Source organism: Corvus brachyrhynchos, unplaced genomic scaffold, assembly GCF_000691975.1.
Source record: "Corvus brachyrhynchos isolate BGI_N302 unplaced genomic scaffold, ASM69197v1 scaffold220, whole genome shotgun sequence".
NCBI lineage: Eukaryota > Metazoa > Chordata > Aves > Passeriformes > Corvidae > Corvus > Corvus brachyrhynchos.
In genome coordinates, this window is record NW_008236209.1 from 6797985 (window position 1) to 6818997 (window position 21013).

General features: G+C 43.1%; 1 protein-coding gene across 1 annotated transcript in view; it reads right to left on the bottom strand.

Annotated features, from left to right (window-relative positions):
- The window catches only part of MSN (moesin), a 20262-nt gene extending 11292 nt beyond the window's left edge, over positions 1–8970 (bottom strand). The window contains exon 1 of the mRNA XM_008641749.2: positions 8860–8970. Within this exon, the coding sequence (XP_008639971.2) occupies positions 8860–8967 (108 nt within the window). The 5' untranslated portion in view covers positions 8968–8970. The remainder of the gene's footprint in view (positions 1–8859) is intronic.
- Positions 8971–21013: the final 12043 nt, after the last annotated feature.

Genomic DNA, 21013 nt, shown 5'->3' on the forward strand with positions numbered 1-21013 from the left:
CATTTGGAGCAAAAGTCCTCATCTGGTCCATCTCTCCCTGTCCAAACTTCTCATGAAATTACAGCTGTGTCAGCATCTGCCTATCTCAGTGCAGGTGCTTTTGCTTACAAGTTGAACTGAACACTCCACCCCCCATATCTTCATGAAATTACAACGGGATACTCTGATATATCATAGCTTCACAACAGAATTTCAGCTTTAAGCATCTCCTCTTTCTCTTCCCTCAGGTTTTCAGCTCTTCACAGCACTAAAAGGGTTAATCTCACCTAGGCCTTGCAGCTGGAATGTGGCTTAAAAAGTGGAGAGGGGAGGGAGCCGAGCCCCTCCGGCTGCACACAGCAGGCCTGTGGGGGGGTTCCACGGCTGGAACAGGGCCCATGATGGCCGTGGCTTGGCCCAGCCTGGCCCAAGCAGGGCCTGGGCTGGGCCCACTGGCCCCTGCACGGAGCCCGCAGCCACCTGTCCCAGCACCGGAAACGAGAGAGCGTTTCTGCCTCAGGGTTTCTCTTCTTAAGTGTGGATCACAGAGGCAGTCACAACTTTAAGTGGCTTAAAGAATTGTCCATATTCAAACTGGCCAGCTGATAGGTTCTGTCAGATCACAGAGGAAGCTGTAAGCACCCCTTTGCAGAACATCACTTCTGGGACTATGCTTGCTAACCCATGACAATTTACCAGTGGCTGGGAACACGTTAGAGGTAAGTTCAGACAAAGATAATGCCCTGGCCACCAGCCTCCTGCTGCAGTGAACAGAAAGATGATATGGCATCTAAGAGGTCTTAAGTGGATGTGTGTAATATTCTTTCTTCTCCTTCAGCTCTTTAAGGTTTGTTGCTATTTATAAACAACAGATTTTTTTCAGCTACTTGTAAGCCAACATGTATAGCCAAAATACAATGCAACAGCTCTGACAGGTTTGTAACTGCCAGGAATCAGGAAGACAGCTCCATTTTCAGGTACACCCCTCACTTATTATGCAAATGTACTATTCCTGGGCAAGTCATTAATCACCCTGCTAGGTTGTGCTACTTTAAGATTTGCTCCTACTCCACTGATAGCTATGGACAGGCCTTTCATACAGCTCTTTACTGAGTAGCACCATTAAGAGGAAGTGCAGTGGGTAAATCCATATGCTATCCCTTGTGCCAGGACAAAGAGCCACCACAGACATTAGCTACACCACTATGTAAGCTCTCTCTGTAGTTCCCTAGCATATCAGGCATGCTATGTAAATAAGAAGGCTTTAAAGACATGCTGTGACAAGAGACAAGAGCCTCATGGTGGGGCAGCAAGACTACTGCAGTACAGTGCCACTGTTGGTTAAAAGGAGGGGGAAGTTTCTCAAAACCCTGTTTGCTATCAAGACATCACCCTTTGTGCCCTAAAATGCCTGGGACATGCCACAGGGTGCAGCAAGTCTACACAGTGAAGTTCCCCCACATCTCTCCTGAAGACGCAGGAGTTGGTCTCATACCGGCAAACAAGGCACCTACTGGTCACCTCCATTACTGGACAAGAAAGGGGAAGGAAGAAGACATCTGTCTTAAGGTTGACGTGGTTCCTAAAGTACAACACTGTCAGCTGTTTTCACATACCATTCAACACGGGCTTGCTGAGGGCTTCCCCCTTAGAAAGGGGCTAACAACTAGATGCAGAGACTGAGACTTGCCCTGTGAAAACCAGCTGCCCAATTGCCCAGGTCAATTGATATAATTTTGTAGTGCCCAAAGGTACACTCTGTTCCCTTCTGATGTGGTCTCTACTTTGGAAAGATACATCACCAAAGACATAGGTTCCCCACAAACACATCCCTAATTAAATTGTTTAGGGCTTGGATCAGACATTTCTTCTGGCCTTTCAAAAGCAGCATTAGGGCCTTTGTTCCTTTCAGGCAGAAAAACCAAATGCAGTTTTCAGCAGAGGCATGCAATTGGTGGCACGCACAAAGACAAAACCTACACTAGGTCATGTAGTCTATATACATCATCCCACTGGGGTTCCTGTAGTTATTCAACCTGTCCTTGCTTGAACATGAACTGGAGAGGTGGACTAGAGCCCCTGCAGATTCAGGGGAATGTAGGTCACCTGTGCATCACGCAGCAGGATGCACATGGCTAATGAGGCTTCTGGAGAAGAATCAGAGTTTGCTATGTACAGGCAGTTTTGGTCACTGCAATATAGGAAAGATATTAATCTCTAATATTAAGGTATTAGAGAGGGTCCAAAGGAGGTAAATGAAGACGAAGGGCCTTGAGGGGAAGCCCTATGAGAAGCAGCTGAAGGCACTTGGTCCATTCAGCCTGGAGAAGAGGAGACTGAGGGGGGACCTCATCACAGTCTACAACTTCCTCATGAGGGGAAGAGGAGGGGTAGACACTGATCACTTCCCTGTGGTGACCAGTGACCAAACCCAAGGGAATGGCCTGAAGTTGTCAAGGAAGGTTTAGGTTGGATACCAGGAAAAAGTCTTCACTCAGAAGGTGGTTGGGCACTGGAACTGGTTCCCCAGGGAAGTGGTCACAGCACCAAGCTTGACAGAATTCAAGAAACATTTGGACAACACTCTCAGGCACATGGGGTGATTCTTGAGGATGGTCCTGTGCAGGGCCAGGAGTTAGACTCGATCCTTGTGGGTGCCTTCCAACTCAGCATATTCTGTGAGCCTGTGATTAGAAGCAGATGGTTCAAGGAGGGGAAGAAAGGCCGTCCTAGAGCCCAAGGACAGCTCTGTTCTTGGAAGCATTAACATATGAATGGGATAGAAGCTCCTCACTCTGCGTGGGTCTGCTTTCCTCTCTTCCACTCGACAGCAGCTTATGCCTGGGAATTCAACAGGCTGGACTGCCAGCAAGCAGCTGAAAGGCTCCACACTGTGGTCCCACACAAAAGGACTTTTATTCCACAGCAGAGGCCTGCACAGCAATAGCAGAGACAACAACAAGCTGGACAGAGAAGAGCGGAGACAGCACAGCACTCACCATCACGCTCCCAAGCTGCCACTGAACTAAGGCAGGGAGGATAGTCCTCCTCCCTCCACAGCTTTAGCAGGCTATTTATTTCCATTTAGCAAGGGAAAAAGCATGGAGAAGAAACAGCTTTCTACAGCTGCAAGGAATCTGGCTGGCAGCAGCATAATTATGTCTGGGGGTGTACAGCATTCAGAGCCCTAATGAACTGTGAGATGTTCCAAAAAGCAGACAGCTACTGGTAGTGGCTAAGGCTGGAGAAGGGCTGGCACAAAGAATGGGAGAATTAAAAGTACGGTTTAACACAGACCACGATACTTAAATGTCTAAAATCTACACTCTCATCTGGAGAGCAACATCTTTCATTCATGCCAGGGAGAGCATTAAGTCAGTCCCTGGGTCTTGTTTAGAATGCTGGATAAGGCTCAGTTTACAGTGGGCAACAGAGCAGCCTTAAAATCCAGCTGTCCCGTGGTACCTTGACTAGCTACTACAAAGCTCTTAATTAAGTACTACCTTTAGCTTAAAATTCTACTCAGTAAGCCATACTGACATAGGGAAAAAGGTGCCTTTCTGGTGACTCACTTCATCCTCTGCAGAAAGTCGAAGCACACATTAGTACGGGTTTTTTACTTAGGTTCAGAGAAGAAACAGAAGATCTTTCAGGTAACCTTTTCTCTCACTCCTTCTTACTCCACGTGTTTTAGGTCTGCATGATAATTCCTGTCCTTCCCCTCAGCACTCACCCATCTCCCTCTGAACTATGTTCTTGCCATTGGGTGCTGCTCCACAGCAGAAGAGGGAGCCAGAAGCAGCCTCTTAAATGCAGATTTTAGCATCAAGATAATGATTAAAAATGGCTGTTATTCTCAGCCCAGGGAACACACGACCACACTGGCAAACAAGTACAGATCCTGATGAAAGCACTATTTACACGCGGGCAAGACCAAAACACGCAAGCAGAGGAAAAGGCATTCCACTTGGATCGAGTTCCTGCACCAAAGGCCATATCATCTCAGGCTATAACATGGTACAAGTGCCTTGAGTGTTGCCCTAGTTAAAGATGAGGTAGGTCTCTCTCCCCTTCTATGACAGGCATGTCGAGTACATCTGAGAGAAAACTGCCAGCTAACCTTATTGCTGGAGGAGCTCTGAACTGGTGCCACACATGCAGTTTCATATGCCAGTCAAAAACTACTTAGAATGTGGTCTTCCAGGTAACTTAGTACCCAAGATAGGCTCCACCTACAGCCCAAATATTCAACTGTTCTCCCTCCATTTAACTGATGGATATACTTCTAATTTTCCCTTCCAAAGTGCTAAAATGCCAGAGTGCTAAACAACAGGATCTTCAAGTTTTTGAACTTATTGCAGTTTGCCAGTGACCTCTTTAGCAACAAGCAGTCCATTTTTGGTTGGAACTACTGCTTTTCTAAAAGTCAGAAAGTTTCCACATATTCCTGTGAAATTTGAAACACATTTTCATACCACTCAACCACAAGCCTTCATTACAGGAACAAGAGTTCTGGGGTTTGCTGGGGGAACCAGCCACTGTCCTGAGACTTGCTGCTTTCTACCATCAAACTACCTTAGTGAGTTTTCATTTCAGTGCTTTCACCCAGTGGAACAAGTGTTCCAGAGCCATTTCCTATATGTTTAAATGCTGTTAGGTAGGACCCTACCAAGGCTAAAGGTTTCTCTTACACTGACCCTCCTCACAAAGCTTAGTTTGCAGGCCATGAGACACCAACCACCTTTATTCCAAACACGGCTCAACTCAGATGTAGTTAGTCAAAATTCAAGAGGGGCTTGGTCAGCTCATGCTGTAAGCTTAAGCAAACACGAAAGAAGTCTGACAAACTGGTACTCAACAAAACCACAAAATTCACTGCAGCAGATAAGCAAGAAGGAAGCTGCTAAGCATTACCAAGGTTTCTTAGCTGCATGACTACCTTGGAGGCCATGCAGCTAGAAAAACAAGGCAAGACAAGCCAGGGCACACAAACTCAGAATCTTAGGAGATCTGGCTCTTCATGAAATCTGAAAGAACCTTAAGAATTAAAAAGAAAATGAAACAAAAATAACCCTCTCAACACACATTCCACTATCTATAAAACTTAATGCTGAACATAAAATACAGCATCAGTGACTAGGTTTAAAGTGTGCAGAGACATGCTTATTGTCGTAATTTTAACGCATAGATAAGTGCACTTTTCTCTTACAAGTTTAGTCTTGACCCCAAAAGCTCACAAAAATGAGCAAAAGCATCTTAGGAAGGTTAAACACATGTTTTTAAAGTTTGAAGTGATAGCTATTTTAGTTTCTTAGGTCACATTTTCTTTAACCCGTGACTTGTCTTCATGTCTCTCAATTGGACAGAAATCACCTCTTTAAGGAGATTGGATGCTCAATGATTCAAGCTAGAATCAATTTACCCAAAACAAGGAAGTTTGAGAGGCAAAAGACTGTAGGGACACAATTTCAAAGCCATCCACAGCAACAAGCAACTAAGAAGTTTCACCAGACAACAGATTAATCTTTTATGTGTAGAAGACGTACAATGCAAAGCACTGCTTAGGTTTACTTGCTACTCTCCAGACCAGCTGCACTTCAGTCCAATACAGAAAAGGGTCAAAGGAGGAAAACAAGTAACTATCACTGTTGCAGTGCCTGTGCTCTGCATCCCCAGGAAAGCAATATTTCAAGGTACCTGTGAAGCAATCAGGCCTGCGGGATAAGCAGCATCCCTGACACGCATAGCCCTTCCTTGAGCTCTTCTTTTAATCCATCACTGGCAGCTGAGGAATGGGAGCAAAGTTACCGTTCTTGCTAGCGAGCCAGTAAGCACTGGAGTTCAGCAACTGATGTTATGAGGTACATCAGCAGAGCTACAGAAGACAGAGAGTACAGTCCTGTCTCATTTAATCCAGGTTTTGCCCATGCACACAAGCCTAAGATATTTAAGCTAAAGCTGCACAGTTACAAGACTAGGGAATAGGAAGAGCTCTAGTACCAATCATGATGTTACTGCATATATATATCAGTTCGGGGGTATTTCTACAGCCAGCACCTTGGGGCAGAAACTACTTCCTACAAAGCAGTGAAGCATCTGCATTGTTCTGTCACTACAAAAATTCACTTTGAAATTTAACCAAGCAGGAAGGAGGAAGACAGGAACATTTCTACTTCATGCCCATTCATCTATTATTACTATGGAACTTTAGATTCAAGTGTTTTTCTCCTCATTCAGCTAAAGCCTAGCTACAAGCTTTCCAAAAGTCTTCTGAATCCTGTTCAGAGTGGGTTGGAATTGCGTGGCATAATGAATACATTTATCTACCTTTATACACACTAGGTGGTGCCTAAATGTTACTGAGTAAAGCCAGAAAATTGTACCGAGGCAGCCATGCAGCTAGAAAGCTTGGTAATGCTTAGCAGCTTCCTTCTTGCTTAACTCAGAACTGACAGTTCAAAGTGAAAGGGAACCCTAGGGCAAAAATATGCTGGATATCTTAAAATTTTTCTGTACAAGAGTCAAAAATCAGGTTTCACACCAGGAGGTCAATGTCCTGCAACAGCAAAACCATATGTCTGCTTTGTAGAGGAGCTCTCCCGTCCCTCAAAAAAGCACTGATGAAAGCAGCTCTTTTTTTAGAACCAGCATCATGCAGAAAATACTAGATTATCATCCAGTCCAGGGACACAACATGGCTTAAGGGAGCTAGAAAATAAACAGAAGTAACTTTGTTGTTGTGCACCCCATCATGGGACCCCAGAAACCTAAGGATAGAAACTGAGGCAGAGTGAACAATGACCAGCCAGAGAGCAGTCACAGTGTCAGCAGGGACAATAGCACTGGACTATCCCTTTACAGGAACCAATACACACAAACAGCTCAGTCACATGAAACATACTGGATATGTAACAGCTGACAATATATTTAAAGGTCCATCCCTTTCCTAAAGGGAGCAAGTTTAATGTCAACCAGCCCTTTTAAAAATAGCAAATGCTTAAAACTAGCTTCAGACACATTTTTTCCCCCATTTCCAACTTCACCTACAAATCCAATTTAGGTGAAGTAAACACTGCCTCAACTTAGAAACTCAGTTCTGTAACAGCATTTGTTTTCTCCCTTGGCAAAGTGTTTACTGTGGAAAAAGCAAAACATAACTTCTGTTTAGACAGGTGCTGTGTGAAACACACTGAAGGGAGGAAAACGTGCAGCTGTCCAAGAGCATGACAAAGGAGTGAAATCAATTACTAGACATGAAGAGCTGCTATACTGGAAACATGACTGGATGCTTCTCAGAGACAAACTGATGAAGCCCAAGTCTGCTACCAATGTCAGTTCGCAGCAGAAGCCGCAGATAACCTAGAGCTGACTGAAAATATCATGTGCAGATTAAAAATGTTAACTGATGTGAGTAGTACCATTTCTTAGCACTTGGTGCTTTGCTTGGATAATAGCAGAAGCCAGATACTGAAAAATAATCATGGGAAGCATCCACATGAAGAACACCTCCTTCAAAAAAAAAAAACAAAAAAAAACCAGTTCATTTTTTGATGAACTTGAGGACATGTCACATGGGCTTCATTGTTAAACACTCTCATGAACTAACTGTGGCTGAGTTCCATGTTGCACACATGGATTCTGGACAGAACTTGGCTTTCACTTCTATCAATCCAAACCACACAGGGCTAAAATATGCAGGAGCTACTACACAGTAAGACATAGATGGCTGAGAACTACACTGCAATTCAGAACTTTTTTGAAAGCCTTTCTATTTTTCCGATTATGAAAGGTTGCTCTTTTACTAAACCTTCGAATCTCACTCCATTCCCTCCATTTCAGGGCTGGGCTGTAAAGAGCAATATATCATCTAGTGTTGAATCATCCAGCTGAGTACAAGAGAAAACAGTAGTTCGTGGTTAAAGATCTAAAAAAAATTAAAATCTAAATTATATTTGCTGTTCCCAAATGAAATAGCTGACTTCAACGGGTGAATCAGCCCTTAATTTTCTCTCTTCCTTATGATAGGTACTATGTAGAGCTAACCCCAGAATGCTTAGCTCTACTGAACCACACCCAAATCTCTGACATATCTGGTCTGGCAGTTCCTTCATCTTGTCATTAGTCCAAGATTCAATTTGCATTTCTTTGAGCTATGAACTTACTGTTCCCATTTTTCTCCAAGGAGCAAATCCATGGCCAATTACAGCAGAGAAACACAGTGGAGCCTGTCAAAGTTTCAACTGCTGCAGCTGATAATGTCTGTCATCTGCTGCTGGAGCTTTGGGCTGCACATGCCTCCCTGCTTCTGTTTGGGCCAAAGCAGGAGGAAGTTCGCCTAGCCAGTGAATGCAGGGGAAGGCTGAAGTACCCCATGCAGACAGCCCAACACAGTATGGTACATCACTGCTCTTAAGGTTTCCCTCAGGGCCTGATGGGAGTACAGAATCACTTCACCTGCACTTAAAAGTTGCAGCAGCATTTGAAACCCAGCTAAGCCTCGCCTGATTTAAAGACCAACAGCCCTCTGGAATCACTTACACACTGCTTGCAGGTAAGTCAACCTAGCTTACTAGGTCCCCCATAAGACTTTTCTTATAAACTAAGACTGAAGATATCTACTGCTTTCCAATTACCATTATTACGAGCCATAGCACCAATTCAGTCCACTAGAAGAATAGCTCCTAAAATGTTCTTGGAGATTAAAAAATGCAGTAGTTTTGGGGGAAAAAAAGTACAATTTCTTACTGTGCTGTGTTCTCTTGAAGCTATTATATACAGTGACACTCAACCTTTGAAGTCCTTTAGAAATTATTTGCTGTTGCCTCAATAGAATTACGATGTTTTTACCAACTTTATATCTTCTGCAGCTCCATCACTTACCTGATCAAAGAGTTGCTTCCCTGTGGTGTTGGGCTGGATGGCAAACTCCAGCTCAGCATCCATGGTGGTAACACGCACACTGATCTGGAAGACAGAAAAATGCATCATTACAACACATGCTCTAAGTGATGCTACCCAATAACAAGAACTAACATCTGCCCAGGACCAGGAAGCAGGTCTCAAGCCTCCAGGAACTTCACTGCTAGCAGTCACAAAGTCATCTGCTCCGCCATCATGGTACTCACAGTTTTCCTGTAGAATATAACTTTCCTATTTTGCAGTGTGTTTATCCTCTCTGGTCCTACAAATATTCACACGTACTGACACACATGAGAGCCATTTATATCTTATGAAGTTTAATTTCCAAAGTAGAGCATTCTGTTGTCTTTCACAAAAGTAGAGATGTTCCAAAACTTGGTGCACACAAGAAGCCATCCAACCCTTTTGTTTGGAGGGCGAACATCAAGGAAGTTCCCAGAAGCATTAACAACTCAGGCCGCTACAGAAGGCTGGTCAATAATAACAATACGCTTCCAGTCTTTTTGAGTATTTGGAGAAGTTATAAGGCACAATCCCTGACATGCTCCAAGGGCTGTGGGTATGAAGCAGACAGGATGTGAGGATGCTCTCACAAGCTAACACAAAAAGGCTGCATGCTGAACATGAGAACACTTCCCATAGCAGTAGAGCTGCCAATACTGCTTTCCAATTCTTTCAGGGAGATGAAAGACCTCTAAAGACTGCAGAAATTGTTCAGGTGTTATTTAAAATTGCAATCAAGATTTCATTACTATACTAGCCTTAGATGCAAGACCATGAATAGTCTTCCAGAAGAAATGTTATATGATGCACTATTTTGACAGGACTATCTCACCATCACATTTTTACTTGTGACATGAAAGTGGCCAAGGGACTGCAGCAAGGGAGTTTGCAGCTTCATCCCACAGAAGCAGGAAGACATACACACACATTTCATTTCTCATGAAGCACGTTAAACAGCAGAGGCATTTCACCTCAAATGCTAATGTAAAACATTGCTGATCCCATTCAAAACTCCTGATAATTACTGGGAAACATGATTTAGATGCCTGGGGCTAGACAGAAACAGTCCTGGTCTGAAAGCAGATGCCTTAACTTTAGGCCAGGGAAAGTGAGGTCTCTTGAGTACACCAAGCTGCCTGAGAATCCAATTCTATTTGCATGCCTATCAATTGAAAAAGGTAAAGATATTTCACAACTTTTGAACACAACATGTACATATTAAAACAGCTTTATTTAAAATATTTTTCCATCAAAGCAAAAGTTCAAGGCTTGAAGTTGTACAGACAAGATACTCACAGTGCACGAAACCCCAGCACACAGTCCTTGCATTAACAGTTCTCTCTCTTGCCAACAGTCATTCACCTCAGATCAACAAATCCTAATTTTTTGTTCTTCAGTGCAATCAATCCTATTAGTACACTCCACCAGGCTTCCAGTGGTGAGGGGTGGAGGGAATTACACTGTGAACAGCTTTAAGAACAACTCAAAGTCATATTTAGACTATAAGCTAACTGCATGACACAGGAGACCAGAAAAGCAAGAGTAAGCAAAGAAATATTCAAGGAACCACATAATACTGATATAATCACAGACGGTTCTGATTCCTGTATTTCTACCAAGAATATGTACAGATTTCACATCTTGTTTACTAAGAAACCAGACTTCAAGAGAGCTAGAACCAGGGGTTTTTTCCCTATAAGCAAGACGTGTTCTGCTAGTTAAATATAGGTAAGTGCCAAAAAGAGAGACTGCTAACTACATCCAAATACTTTTTGAGGTTTCCCAAAAAGCCTGCTTCAGACTAGGCACACCACTATTTTGTATTTGATATCCTCCTGAGATAAACCTAAAGGCTTTCTTGTTTTAAGTTAAGCTAAAAATTTGGTAAGGTTAAAGGTAGGCTTAGCACAGCTAAGCTGAAGTACACATAAGTTGAAGTTCTAGCTGTTTCATGCAAAAGGAATGCTATTTAGACATTACAAGAACAAAGATATCATGAACAAGTATATCAGGAATAAGTCGGTTTTGAAGCCCTCTAAACCTCCTGACACAATGATGCCAAACTAAGGCAAAACCATCCCACCACAGTAGTAGCAAGGAAAGAACAAATGACCTAAGCTTGTAAAAACGAAGCTCTTTTTAAAATTAGCAGCTTTCAATAGCATGCAGATGCCTTAAGTTCTCTTAGTACATACCTTCCCAAAAATTATTCACTTCAAATCCTAAACCTTGACAATGGGCTAATTTCATAGTGCATTGGTGAAACAAGAATCTGGCCACTTCCTAGAAGGGCTGAATGCTCCTCAAAACAGCTTTGCTACTTACACTTGGAAGCAAACTCTTCTAGCAGAAAGAGTGCTGGTTTGTAAGCCTGATTTGTCGTGCACACCCACCAGGTGAGAGCAAAGCTGTTCATAAGCTACACTCAGGTATAAGAAGGGTTACATTAAGTGAGCCATTAAGTTACACGTTGCATTTTGTTAGCTTTGGAGTATTTCCTGTTCACCTAAATCATTAATGTATCAGCTACCATGAAAGAAAAATAGTCTTTTCGCTGCACTCTTTATGGACAAAGCATAGTTGCTACTCTTACCAGATATCATCTGCACAGGTGATTGAGGGCCAAATATCTGAGCACCAGAAAACTGAACATAATCATTCATAATTCATGCAGAATATTTATCAAGACTCACATCTTTGTTAGCACAATAAAATAAGGCCCCATGCTGGAACCAGCAAAATTCCTTCACTGTCAGTCACTTAATGCCCTTAAGCTATCTGATCTGATATCATCCTTCAATTAATACATTCAATAGGAAGATTTACACATTTCCCCTCCTGCCCCCAGAAGCCCCCTGTGCTCAAGATGAGTAGCAACCTAAGGTTTAGGAGCAGCAATGTCTTGAATGGGTTTGCACTTGCAACTTCAGCCTGATCTAAGACAGCAGAAGCTAAGATACCACAGGAAATAGGCTTGTGCTTTGGAGAACCACACCCCAGTAGTGCTGTTTCCCCAAGCTGAACACGGTTTTAACACATTCAACAGCACACTGCTGTGAACTGTCAGCAGAAGGAGCCGAGGAGAGCACATCCTGGGCTGTGCCAGTGACATTTTAACCATTAGTTAGTTTGAACCATCAGTGGTAATTTAATACTTGGCTGAGAAGCTAGTTTGCTATAAAATTGAGCTTTGTTAAGGCTCATTGGTGTGAAAACAACACACAAAGAATTTTTTTCCCCACATGCTACCAAGCCAGGGTGGTTTTGTTTTTCCAGTTCACAACAGCTGGCTCAAAGTGAGGTTTCTACCATTTCAGATGGTGGGAGGCACTGATCTTAATGTGCTCTGTCTGCAGCTCAAACAAACTACAGGAACAGATCTACAGACTGCTATAATCTGTACCAGACAAGTACATGCCAGGCACTGCATGTTTACCTTCTTCCTCCTCATTCATTTAAAGTCTCACTTAAGTAAAACCACCTTACTAAGGTATTCATAGCTGAGTACCGACCAATACAAATGTTACATACAGGAATAAAAATGCTACAGCAAAACAAAGCCAACATAATTTAGACTCATAATTTAAATTTTAGATCGTAATTTAGACTCATTTGCTTCGTTCCTTCAGAGTTACTCTGCCAAAGCACTTTTAAACCATTTATCAATCTAGTTTACTACCAGTGCTTATTCTAAGACAAGCCTCAAGATTCATCAGCATTAAGCTTTTAGATTTTGTATTTCTAAACCATCTCAAAAGGTTTTCCTAGATTGGAGGGCTGGCATAAGCCTTGGCATGCTTATAATTTGGGTTGCAAACAGAAAAAAATGTCAGTAAGGTATCCAACTTTGGACTGCTGAGCATATACAAATTTAGCTCTTTCAGTCCAGACAGGTAAGGTGCGCACTGCTGAGAGGTGTGCAAGAGAAAGACATGGCACACCAGTGATTCAACCACAACAACTACAATGGCAGCACTCATCCCCAAGTATACTACATGCCTATTCCAAATATTCTGTTACTAAACATCTATCAAACTTTCAACTCTCAGGAGGTGTTTTTAGAATGCTTACTGGATTTCATCAACAGATTTAGCAAAAATACTATCCTAAGGCAGTAATTTGTACTCAAACTCTGTTTAAAGCAATTAATTGCATTTTTTCATCATAGCATTTACAATATATCCGCTGCAGCACACAAATATTTGCAAGTCTCTAATTCTACTTGGATCTTAAACTAACAGAAGTTTATTGTAGTAGGTGGCCTCTAGTCTTTTGTCTTTCCATCATCATTTAATATACTCTCATACAAACACCTAGTAACACTATATGAAATGCTTCCAGATGCCATTTTGCACATTACAAGAACACTCAACTATCACATTTCAAATTTATACTCACCAAATTTAAAAAGCATTCAGAAAAAAAAAGTGCTCATATTTAACTGATTCCTTTCATAACAGCTACAGGAAAGAGATAGAAAACTAGTAACCCTTCCTCTTCTCTATTTGGGGAATTACCATAGTTCCACCACTCTAAGTACTGCTAAAGCTTGCCACTGCCAGAGCATATTAAAGAGCTTCCTGCTGCCAAGGACAGTATTGTCAAGTGTGATACCTCCTGCACAGACAGAACCTCTTGCATGGAAAGAGATACTCTTCCAGCCCCAAAGCAGCTGCAGCCAAAGAAAGCTCCCTTTGACTAGCAAAAGCTTTCCAAAGGTACAAGCCACCCCTACCCACCTCCTCCCATGCTGTTCAGCAGTCTACAAGAGACACACTTAATAGACAGTGGTACCAGGTACTTATCTGCAGCATCTTTTCAGGTATTTTAGTATTGCCCATATACCTTCAAGTCTCACTTTCTACCCCACTGAGATTCCAAACAATTTTACTAGCAGCAGTAATTGTATCTTCAAGGTCTCCGAATAAGCCCTTCTAATAGTGCGCTATAACAACTTCCTGAGATGAAAATGTGTAGCTGCATATGGCAGGACAAACAGGAAGGACTGATACTGTCACGCTCAGTAACGGATGTATTGCTTGTGCTAATGCCCCAGTGCATTGAACAGCATGAGAAGTAGAAAAGACAATTCTGTTTGTCATAAGTTGAGACAGGAATAGAGTACTAGGAAATTCATGTCAGAATAATAAGTAGAGTCAGCACAACAGAGTATCGACCTCTACAAAACCCTGACCCTGAGCTAAAGCTTCTTTCCTCCCTGCATTTCCTGTATGTGAGAAAGCTGTTATACCCTGCTGGGCTGTAGGCTTCAAGCTTCAGGTATTCCCTGCTTCCCAGGTTAAAGGCAACAAGTGGACTATTTCTGGAGAAAGTAACATAGGGAAAACTTGTACTTTTTTGCAAATTTGACTGTTACGGAACAGAAGCAAGCTCAATGAAAAAGACATTCCAGACCAACCTGTACAGCCTCTGCACTAAAAGGAACCAGTTTACCCAGCAGTTACTACACGTAAAGATACTAGACCAATACCATGCACCAGTTCCAACAGGTCTGACCAGGGAAGCACATCAAATCCAGCCAGAGTTGCATGAACTAAGATCTCATAAAGCACCTTAATAACCTAAAAGCCTGCTCAGTTTTGGCTTTTAGCAAGATTAGCAGCAATATGGTAAGTTTAACCAAAAAGTGTCCCCCTGTTCCTCAGAACGGGCAAGTGAATTCTGGAGTATGAGTGCTCTGCAGCGCTTCACTTTCCTTCCCCGCGCACTGGTCAGCCAACATGGGCCCACTGCGAGGACAGCAGAGCTTTGCATTGCCTCAGGGGGGAATCAGAGGTGATGCCCCACACCTCCAGCACCAGCCATACTCACAGACATCTGGCTCCTTCCCGAACACCAGCACCCCACTGAAACAGCCCTGGGTCCTCTGTGTCAGGGTGAGGCTGGGATTGGGTCATGTGAAAGCGCTTGCAATTTCTCAAAGGATTACACTTAATTAACCAAGCCCCCTTCCAGCAGTCTTAAAGGGCCTTTTCATACCTCTAAGCTCATCAGGGAACAGAACAGTAGCAGGGACACCCCAGGAACCACATTGTAGGTACCAGAGAGGTTAACCCTCCCAGCAGCTCCTGGGAGCTTTCCAGCTCTCTCTACCATCCCCATCCTGCTCTGCTGGGGACACAGCACTTCTCATTTGACTGGAGCACTGGGCAGGCAGTAAGTCCACAGATGGCATCCCATCCCACCCCACTATTTGAATAAAGCTACCACCCGAGGAGAACACTTGCCATGGTACTTCTGGTACCAGTGAGCCAGAAGTAGTAGCCACATCCTATAGAGTATGTGGCTTTCTTTTGGTACCTAAGTATATCCTGTAGCAGGAACGCACCTTTTAAAGCATGCCTAATGATTTTAGCATGGAGCCTGAAGACAGAGAGCAGTGAAGGGGCAGCTACTACTACCCAGCTTCATAAAGCTGCTCTCCTTTGAGCACCAGCAAGCCTGGTCAAGGAAGAATTCAGGCTAAATCTAACTAAATTTTTGCTCCCATGGTCTTATTCCTTCCTTGTGAGGGAGCAGGGCACCAATCCAGCTTGGATTCAGAAGCTGCTGTGGAGCCACACCTGAGCACAGTCACACTAGAGCTGTATCCCCACCACCAGCAATTGCTCTTAGTCTCCAGAAAAACCAGATGGCTCATGTGGGCAACAAACCACAGCACCCACACAGCTTCAGCAGCCATGCTGCTGAGGACAGGAAGAGGAAGCAAGCCAGAGCACCGGCCTGCAAGACCAAGAAAGTTCACAGCTTTGAGAAATCTGCTTGCAGAAACTGGATGGAGAAAGGGTGGAGGCACCAGCACCTAAGAAAGGGTGGAAGCACCAGCGTCTGGGCAGACATGCCCTGTGACAACTGGGGTATTCAATACCTCACTGCACCAGAGACACCAAGGGATGCTACCAGTGCTTGCCCATAGCTTCCAGCAAAACTCACCCTCATAGCACCAATTTATAAACATGGGGTAGGGGGGAAACCTAGTTACAGCACCATCAGCCATTAAAAAGATACGCTTTCCTATGTGGAGCTTGGTAGGGCAGAGAATTTCTGCTTTACCTAACAAAGCAGTTCAAAATAGACCAATTCTGTGCCATGCCAACTGCATTTCTGTAACAGGTTTCTGACAGGGTTTACAGCAGTTTTATATGCAGTGGTTGAAATCCTAGCCCTGTTCTTGAAAAGGGTGAAGAGAAGAAACTGGCTGAGGTGATTAATGAGATTAGCTCACTTGGTTAGAGCATGGCGCTAATAACATACAAGGTTGCAATTTCAATCCCCATACACACCATTCACTTGAGGGTTGGACTTGATGATCTTTGTGGGTCCCTTCAAACACAGAACATTCTCTGTGTGTGTGTGTCTGTAACTAAAAATCTGGTACAAAATATAATGCTAAAGCAGTTTCAAAAAAGGAAACCAAGTTATTTATTCTAATATAATCCCTGTCATACTGTAGTGTCAGAGCCCCAGTGTATTTGTTTGACTGTTAATCTCAAAATACTCTCCTGTGTTAATTTGTACTGCTCATCTCACAGTGATGAGAAGGAAAATAAAATTCTTCCATACAGCAAGTGGTAATCAGGAATGCTCCCATTTAAAAAAGAAAAAAAAAAATCAGTTTCCTTGATGGCAGCTTGCTGTTGTTGAAAAGGCAATGCCTACAGAGCACAGCAACACAGCAGCACTTTGTTGCTTATCTGGTTCTCAAGACCAAGTGTGAGAAGCCACAACCTTCCTGTTTAAGTCCTCTGCGCATGATTGATACCTGGTATTCAGAGAGGCCTGAGCAGAGAATCACTAAGTGGAGTTGGACGGGATTGTCCTTGCAGGACATGTTTAGCAGTCCAGAGATCAGTTATTCATATCTAGTCAGGGAGTCTACTTCAGACAACCTATATAAACTACAGATTCCGTTTTTCTCTCAAGTGGTGGAAAATCAGATTTATTACCCTCAAGGACAGTTTCTTTAAAAAATAAGGTCTTCAAACCACATTCACAGAGTTCACAAGAAAACTTCGAAAAAGCCTATTCCTCATGCAAGGGTCTCTTGTTTGCAGTTGCCTTACTTTAGATGCCTTCACTCGCTAACATGGCCCCAGCTTTGCAGCTTTCTCACAATCAATGTTTCACTGCTCTGGAGACACCTTCCTGCATCAGTACCAGCGAGCACACACTCATAAGAGCACTGCACAAGCATGCACAGCCAGGGCTGTGCCAATGCTGGCTCCACAGGGCTGGAGAACTCCACATTTTAGAACTCGGGAGGTATCATTTACCCAATTTAATCAGTGATCTGATTTGGGCAGGCAACCTTTTCAGGAATAGAAGTTCTACTTTATGAAAAGACTACTACTAAGTTATTAATTCAAAACAATTATTAAAATTCCTCTACCACCTACACAGCATGGCTTCCAAAATCATTAATGTTTCCAGGTTACAACTACTTAAATGTAATTCTTCATTTTTCAACCAGTCACATCCCACCAGTGGTGTTTGAACACCATGGCTACTAGCAGCTTGCCATCATCTCCAGAGGGCAAACAAGTTTAAGTTAGAGGAAAGGAGTTGCAAGATGAGAGTACTAAGCCAGTAAAAGCAGCCAGGGGTGGATCCCCACGTTTACAGTCAAGTCCAGATACTTGTATGCCACTTATTACACTACTTACTCCCAACCTTGTGCAATGGATCAACTCCTGTATTCTTGCCATTTCCTTTTCCATAAATAGATTCTTCATGCACCTCCCTTTGCCTTCCTGTAGCCGTTCCAAGTAATTAACATTGCCGTTTTCTGTTTCTTTAGAGACAGTTAGAAGAAGCCCTTGGAATAACTATTTTTGTACCTGTTGTTTGAGCTGCTTAGAGAGAACATCCTTTACTAGTCAAAACCCAGAAGGAAATTAAAATATCATGGGGAAAACCCCCAACCCATTTTCCGCAACATCTGGATCAGGAGGTAAAACTTGAAGCAAAACATAGCAATGTGTAGTTGCCATCATTCAACTTTTACAATCTGTGCAGCTTTGGGTTTTGTTTTGGGCAGAGGTTGCTTGTTTTGTAAACAGCTTTTTTTTGTGCCTGTTAGAAGGGCTTTTCTCTGGAGAAATATACACACCTATTACAGCCTCTACACACTAATAGTAGGGTTTGCAGTTGTACTTCACATGTCAGAGCTTAACCATATCCCTTGCTAAAGCTCTTCAGCCTAAGGGCAGTTAGCAGGCAGTGGGCATGTTTCAATGCCAGCAGTAGTATGGGTGACATTCCTCACAGCTATTGTGTGCTCCTCCCAGGCAATCCTACTCACAGGTTACAAACAAGTATTTTGTGCCACCCACCTTATGTTGTAGACCGAACAAAGGTGTTACAATCCTGGCTGTGACTGAAGTCACTCAACCAGCAAAACAGTCCCTGCACTCTCTCCCACCATCAGAAGCACTTCAGATTTTCTGAGAAGGCTCTTAGATGGCAACTTCCCCCCTCCCAACCTCCCCTTAGTCCAGTTCTTCCCTTTCCATCCTCAAGCCAAGGAATTTCCCAGAACCATTTAACGGTTGCAAAGACCCAGTTCTAGGGGCTGATCAATCAAGACGAGTAGCCAAGACATGTTCCCAAAGAGCCAATCAGCTTTCCAAACATAGCATCCAGTGAATGTCTGCCAAAATCACAAGCACGTACTTCACTGGAAGGAGCTCAAAGCAAAATCAAGACAGGATGCTAACAAGACAAGTGTGACCTGCATTGAGGCATCACATGTACAGTAAGTACTTGAAGTTCATGAGCTAACAGACTAAATACTCAGTTCCTACATAAAGGTCTCTAAATTTGCCTGCAGTTAAGAATTGTTTCAGAGGCAACTTGGAATTGAGGGTAAATAAAATCACTACACTCCAACACTCTGCTAATCATTAAAGACACTTTCCACAGGGAAGAAAGCATGAAGATAACTGCTGTGACCAAGCTCTTCCTTCTAAAGGACTCGTGTTTAGATAAAAAGTCAGAGCAAGCTTATCTGTTTCACATGCTTCTCTCTGTCCTTCAACCAAGAGACTCCTAGCAGTTTAACTCTGTAACAGAGAGGGGAGCTGAACACAGGGCTGCCTGTTCTAGGCACCCAGAGCATGGCCTGGGTGTGGCACATCAAGTTCTTGGCCAGCTCACAGACCTCACTGAACCTCTGAACAATGGCCAGACTTCTAGGAGCTAGAACACAGTCTTACTGTGGGATCTGACTGCCCAGACTATGAGCCATCCCTCCAAATTTAACTACACACAGAGTCAAGCATGAGCTAGAGCTGTTTCATCATCCTGTGATTTTCAGTTTTATCATTTCCAGCATGCTAGACAAATCCTGCAACTTCCTTTCAGTACAGGGTCTCATTTAAGCTGGCTGCATTTTCATATATATTTAAGTCATAGTTCCGTAAAACACAGGATTTCCCCTAAATGGCTCAGTTCTACACTTCTTTTTAATATTCAGTTTCCCCACCCATATTTGCTTCCCTCACCACCGACCTATTTTAGATTTTAAATAGTTCTGGTTGGGACTGTCCACAGTTTATAAAAGACCAGCTTGTGATTGCTGAAGTATACTTGGTTATTTCAAGCTCCAGCTTAGTTCAAGCATTTGAGCTTTCCTAATATAGAGGAGAGTAGCTATACCACCATGACACAGAACCCCATGTTCCAAAAGGTTCCTGAAGGGGTACAGACCTGCACAGGAGCTGAGGAGAGCAGTGCCAGCACATGCAGTGTCTGTATCCACCACCATGGGAAGCCATCCTGAACAACCTGCACCTTCCCAATCACTTCTCAGGGTTCATATTTGTACTCCACAACTACACCACAAGTAGGAATTCAAAAGGATGAATCAGGGCAGGAATAACTCTTCTGTTATTTTCTCGAGCAGAATCATTTCATTGGTCCTGTTCACTACATTTACACAGGGGCACTGCTACAGGCCATAGAAGAGAAAGGGCAAGATGGCTTTTTGGGGACAAGATGGACCAAACTATTGAACCACTCTTATTCCTCGCTCCCAGGCATACCTGCTGTATCCTTTGCAGCAGCTCTGATACACAACCCCTCAGTGCGATTCACCCCTCATCAAGCCACATATACACATGCCATTAACCCTGTTTTCTGTTGAACTACGGAACAGAACTGACGCAAAACTTTACAGTGGCAGCAAACCATCAAAGCTCTCAAGCAAGCAACCAAGTTGATTTAGTTCATTCAAGGCTGCAATTAAATCCACACTCTTGAGTTCACATTCATACACTGTTTGAAGTTGGGCTATTTTAGGAAGAAGGCCTGATAAACTTCAGCTAACACCTGAGACCTAGATGCATTGATGAAGACATTGCTGAATGCCCAGGAATGTTAGTGGTCAAGTAACACTAACATAAATGGACTTCTTGCATCAAGTGCGCAAGAGTAATTTCCTTACACGATTTGCAGTTTCAATATCTAGATCCTTTATTCTCCTCTACAAACAGATATGTTATGGACTATCTTTATGTAGCCAAACATGCAGATAAGCCAAACTCTTAGTGGTCTTCCTAAAGCTGCAGGTCAAAACTGAGAAACACAACTGGGTAGTAGGAAGAGAAATAGCCAGATGCTGAGTACACCTCCTGAATAGGTCAACATACATGTGGATATAACCTAAAAAAGCAAACAGTAAAACTCACTAGACTAAGGCAAGGCAGGGAGCCTGAAAACCAACCTTCTGCAAAGAACACTCAAAAGTCAACTTCAGAGTTAAGCTCTTACCCAGACCTACTGTGTAGGGTTGCTTTATGTTTTCAGGTTTTTCCATATGCTAAGGTACAGCAGCATAGGGTTTGCAGACATGAATTAAACTTTGATCAAAGTCAGGGGCTCCTTCAATGTTCCTGCATGCAGATACCTTACCCCTAACAGCAAATTTCCAGAACACTGGGAGCAGTAAGAGCAGCTAACTACTCTTTCTCAGGCTTGTTGTGGAAATGGATCAATCCACATTAATGCATCTACTCACCCATCTTTCTCTAAGGGAATGGCAGACCAACAAAATCACTTCATTTATAAGACTGACTGAATCCTCTCAGATCCC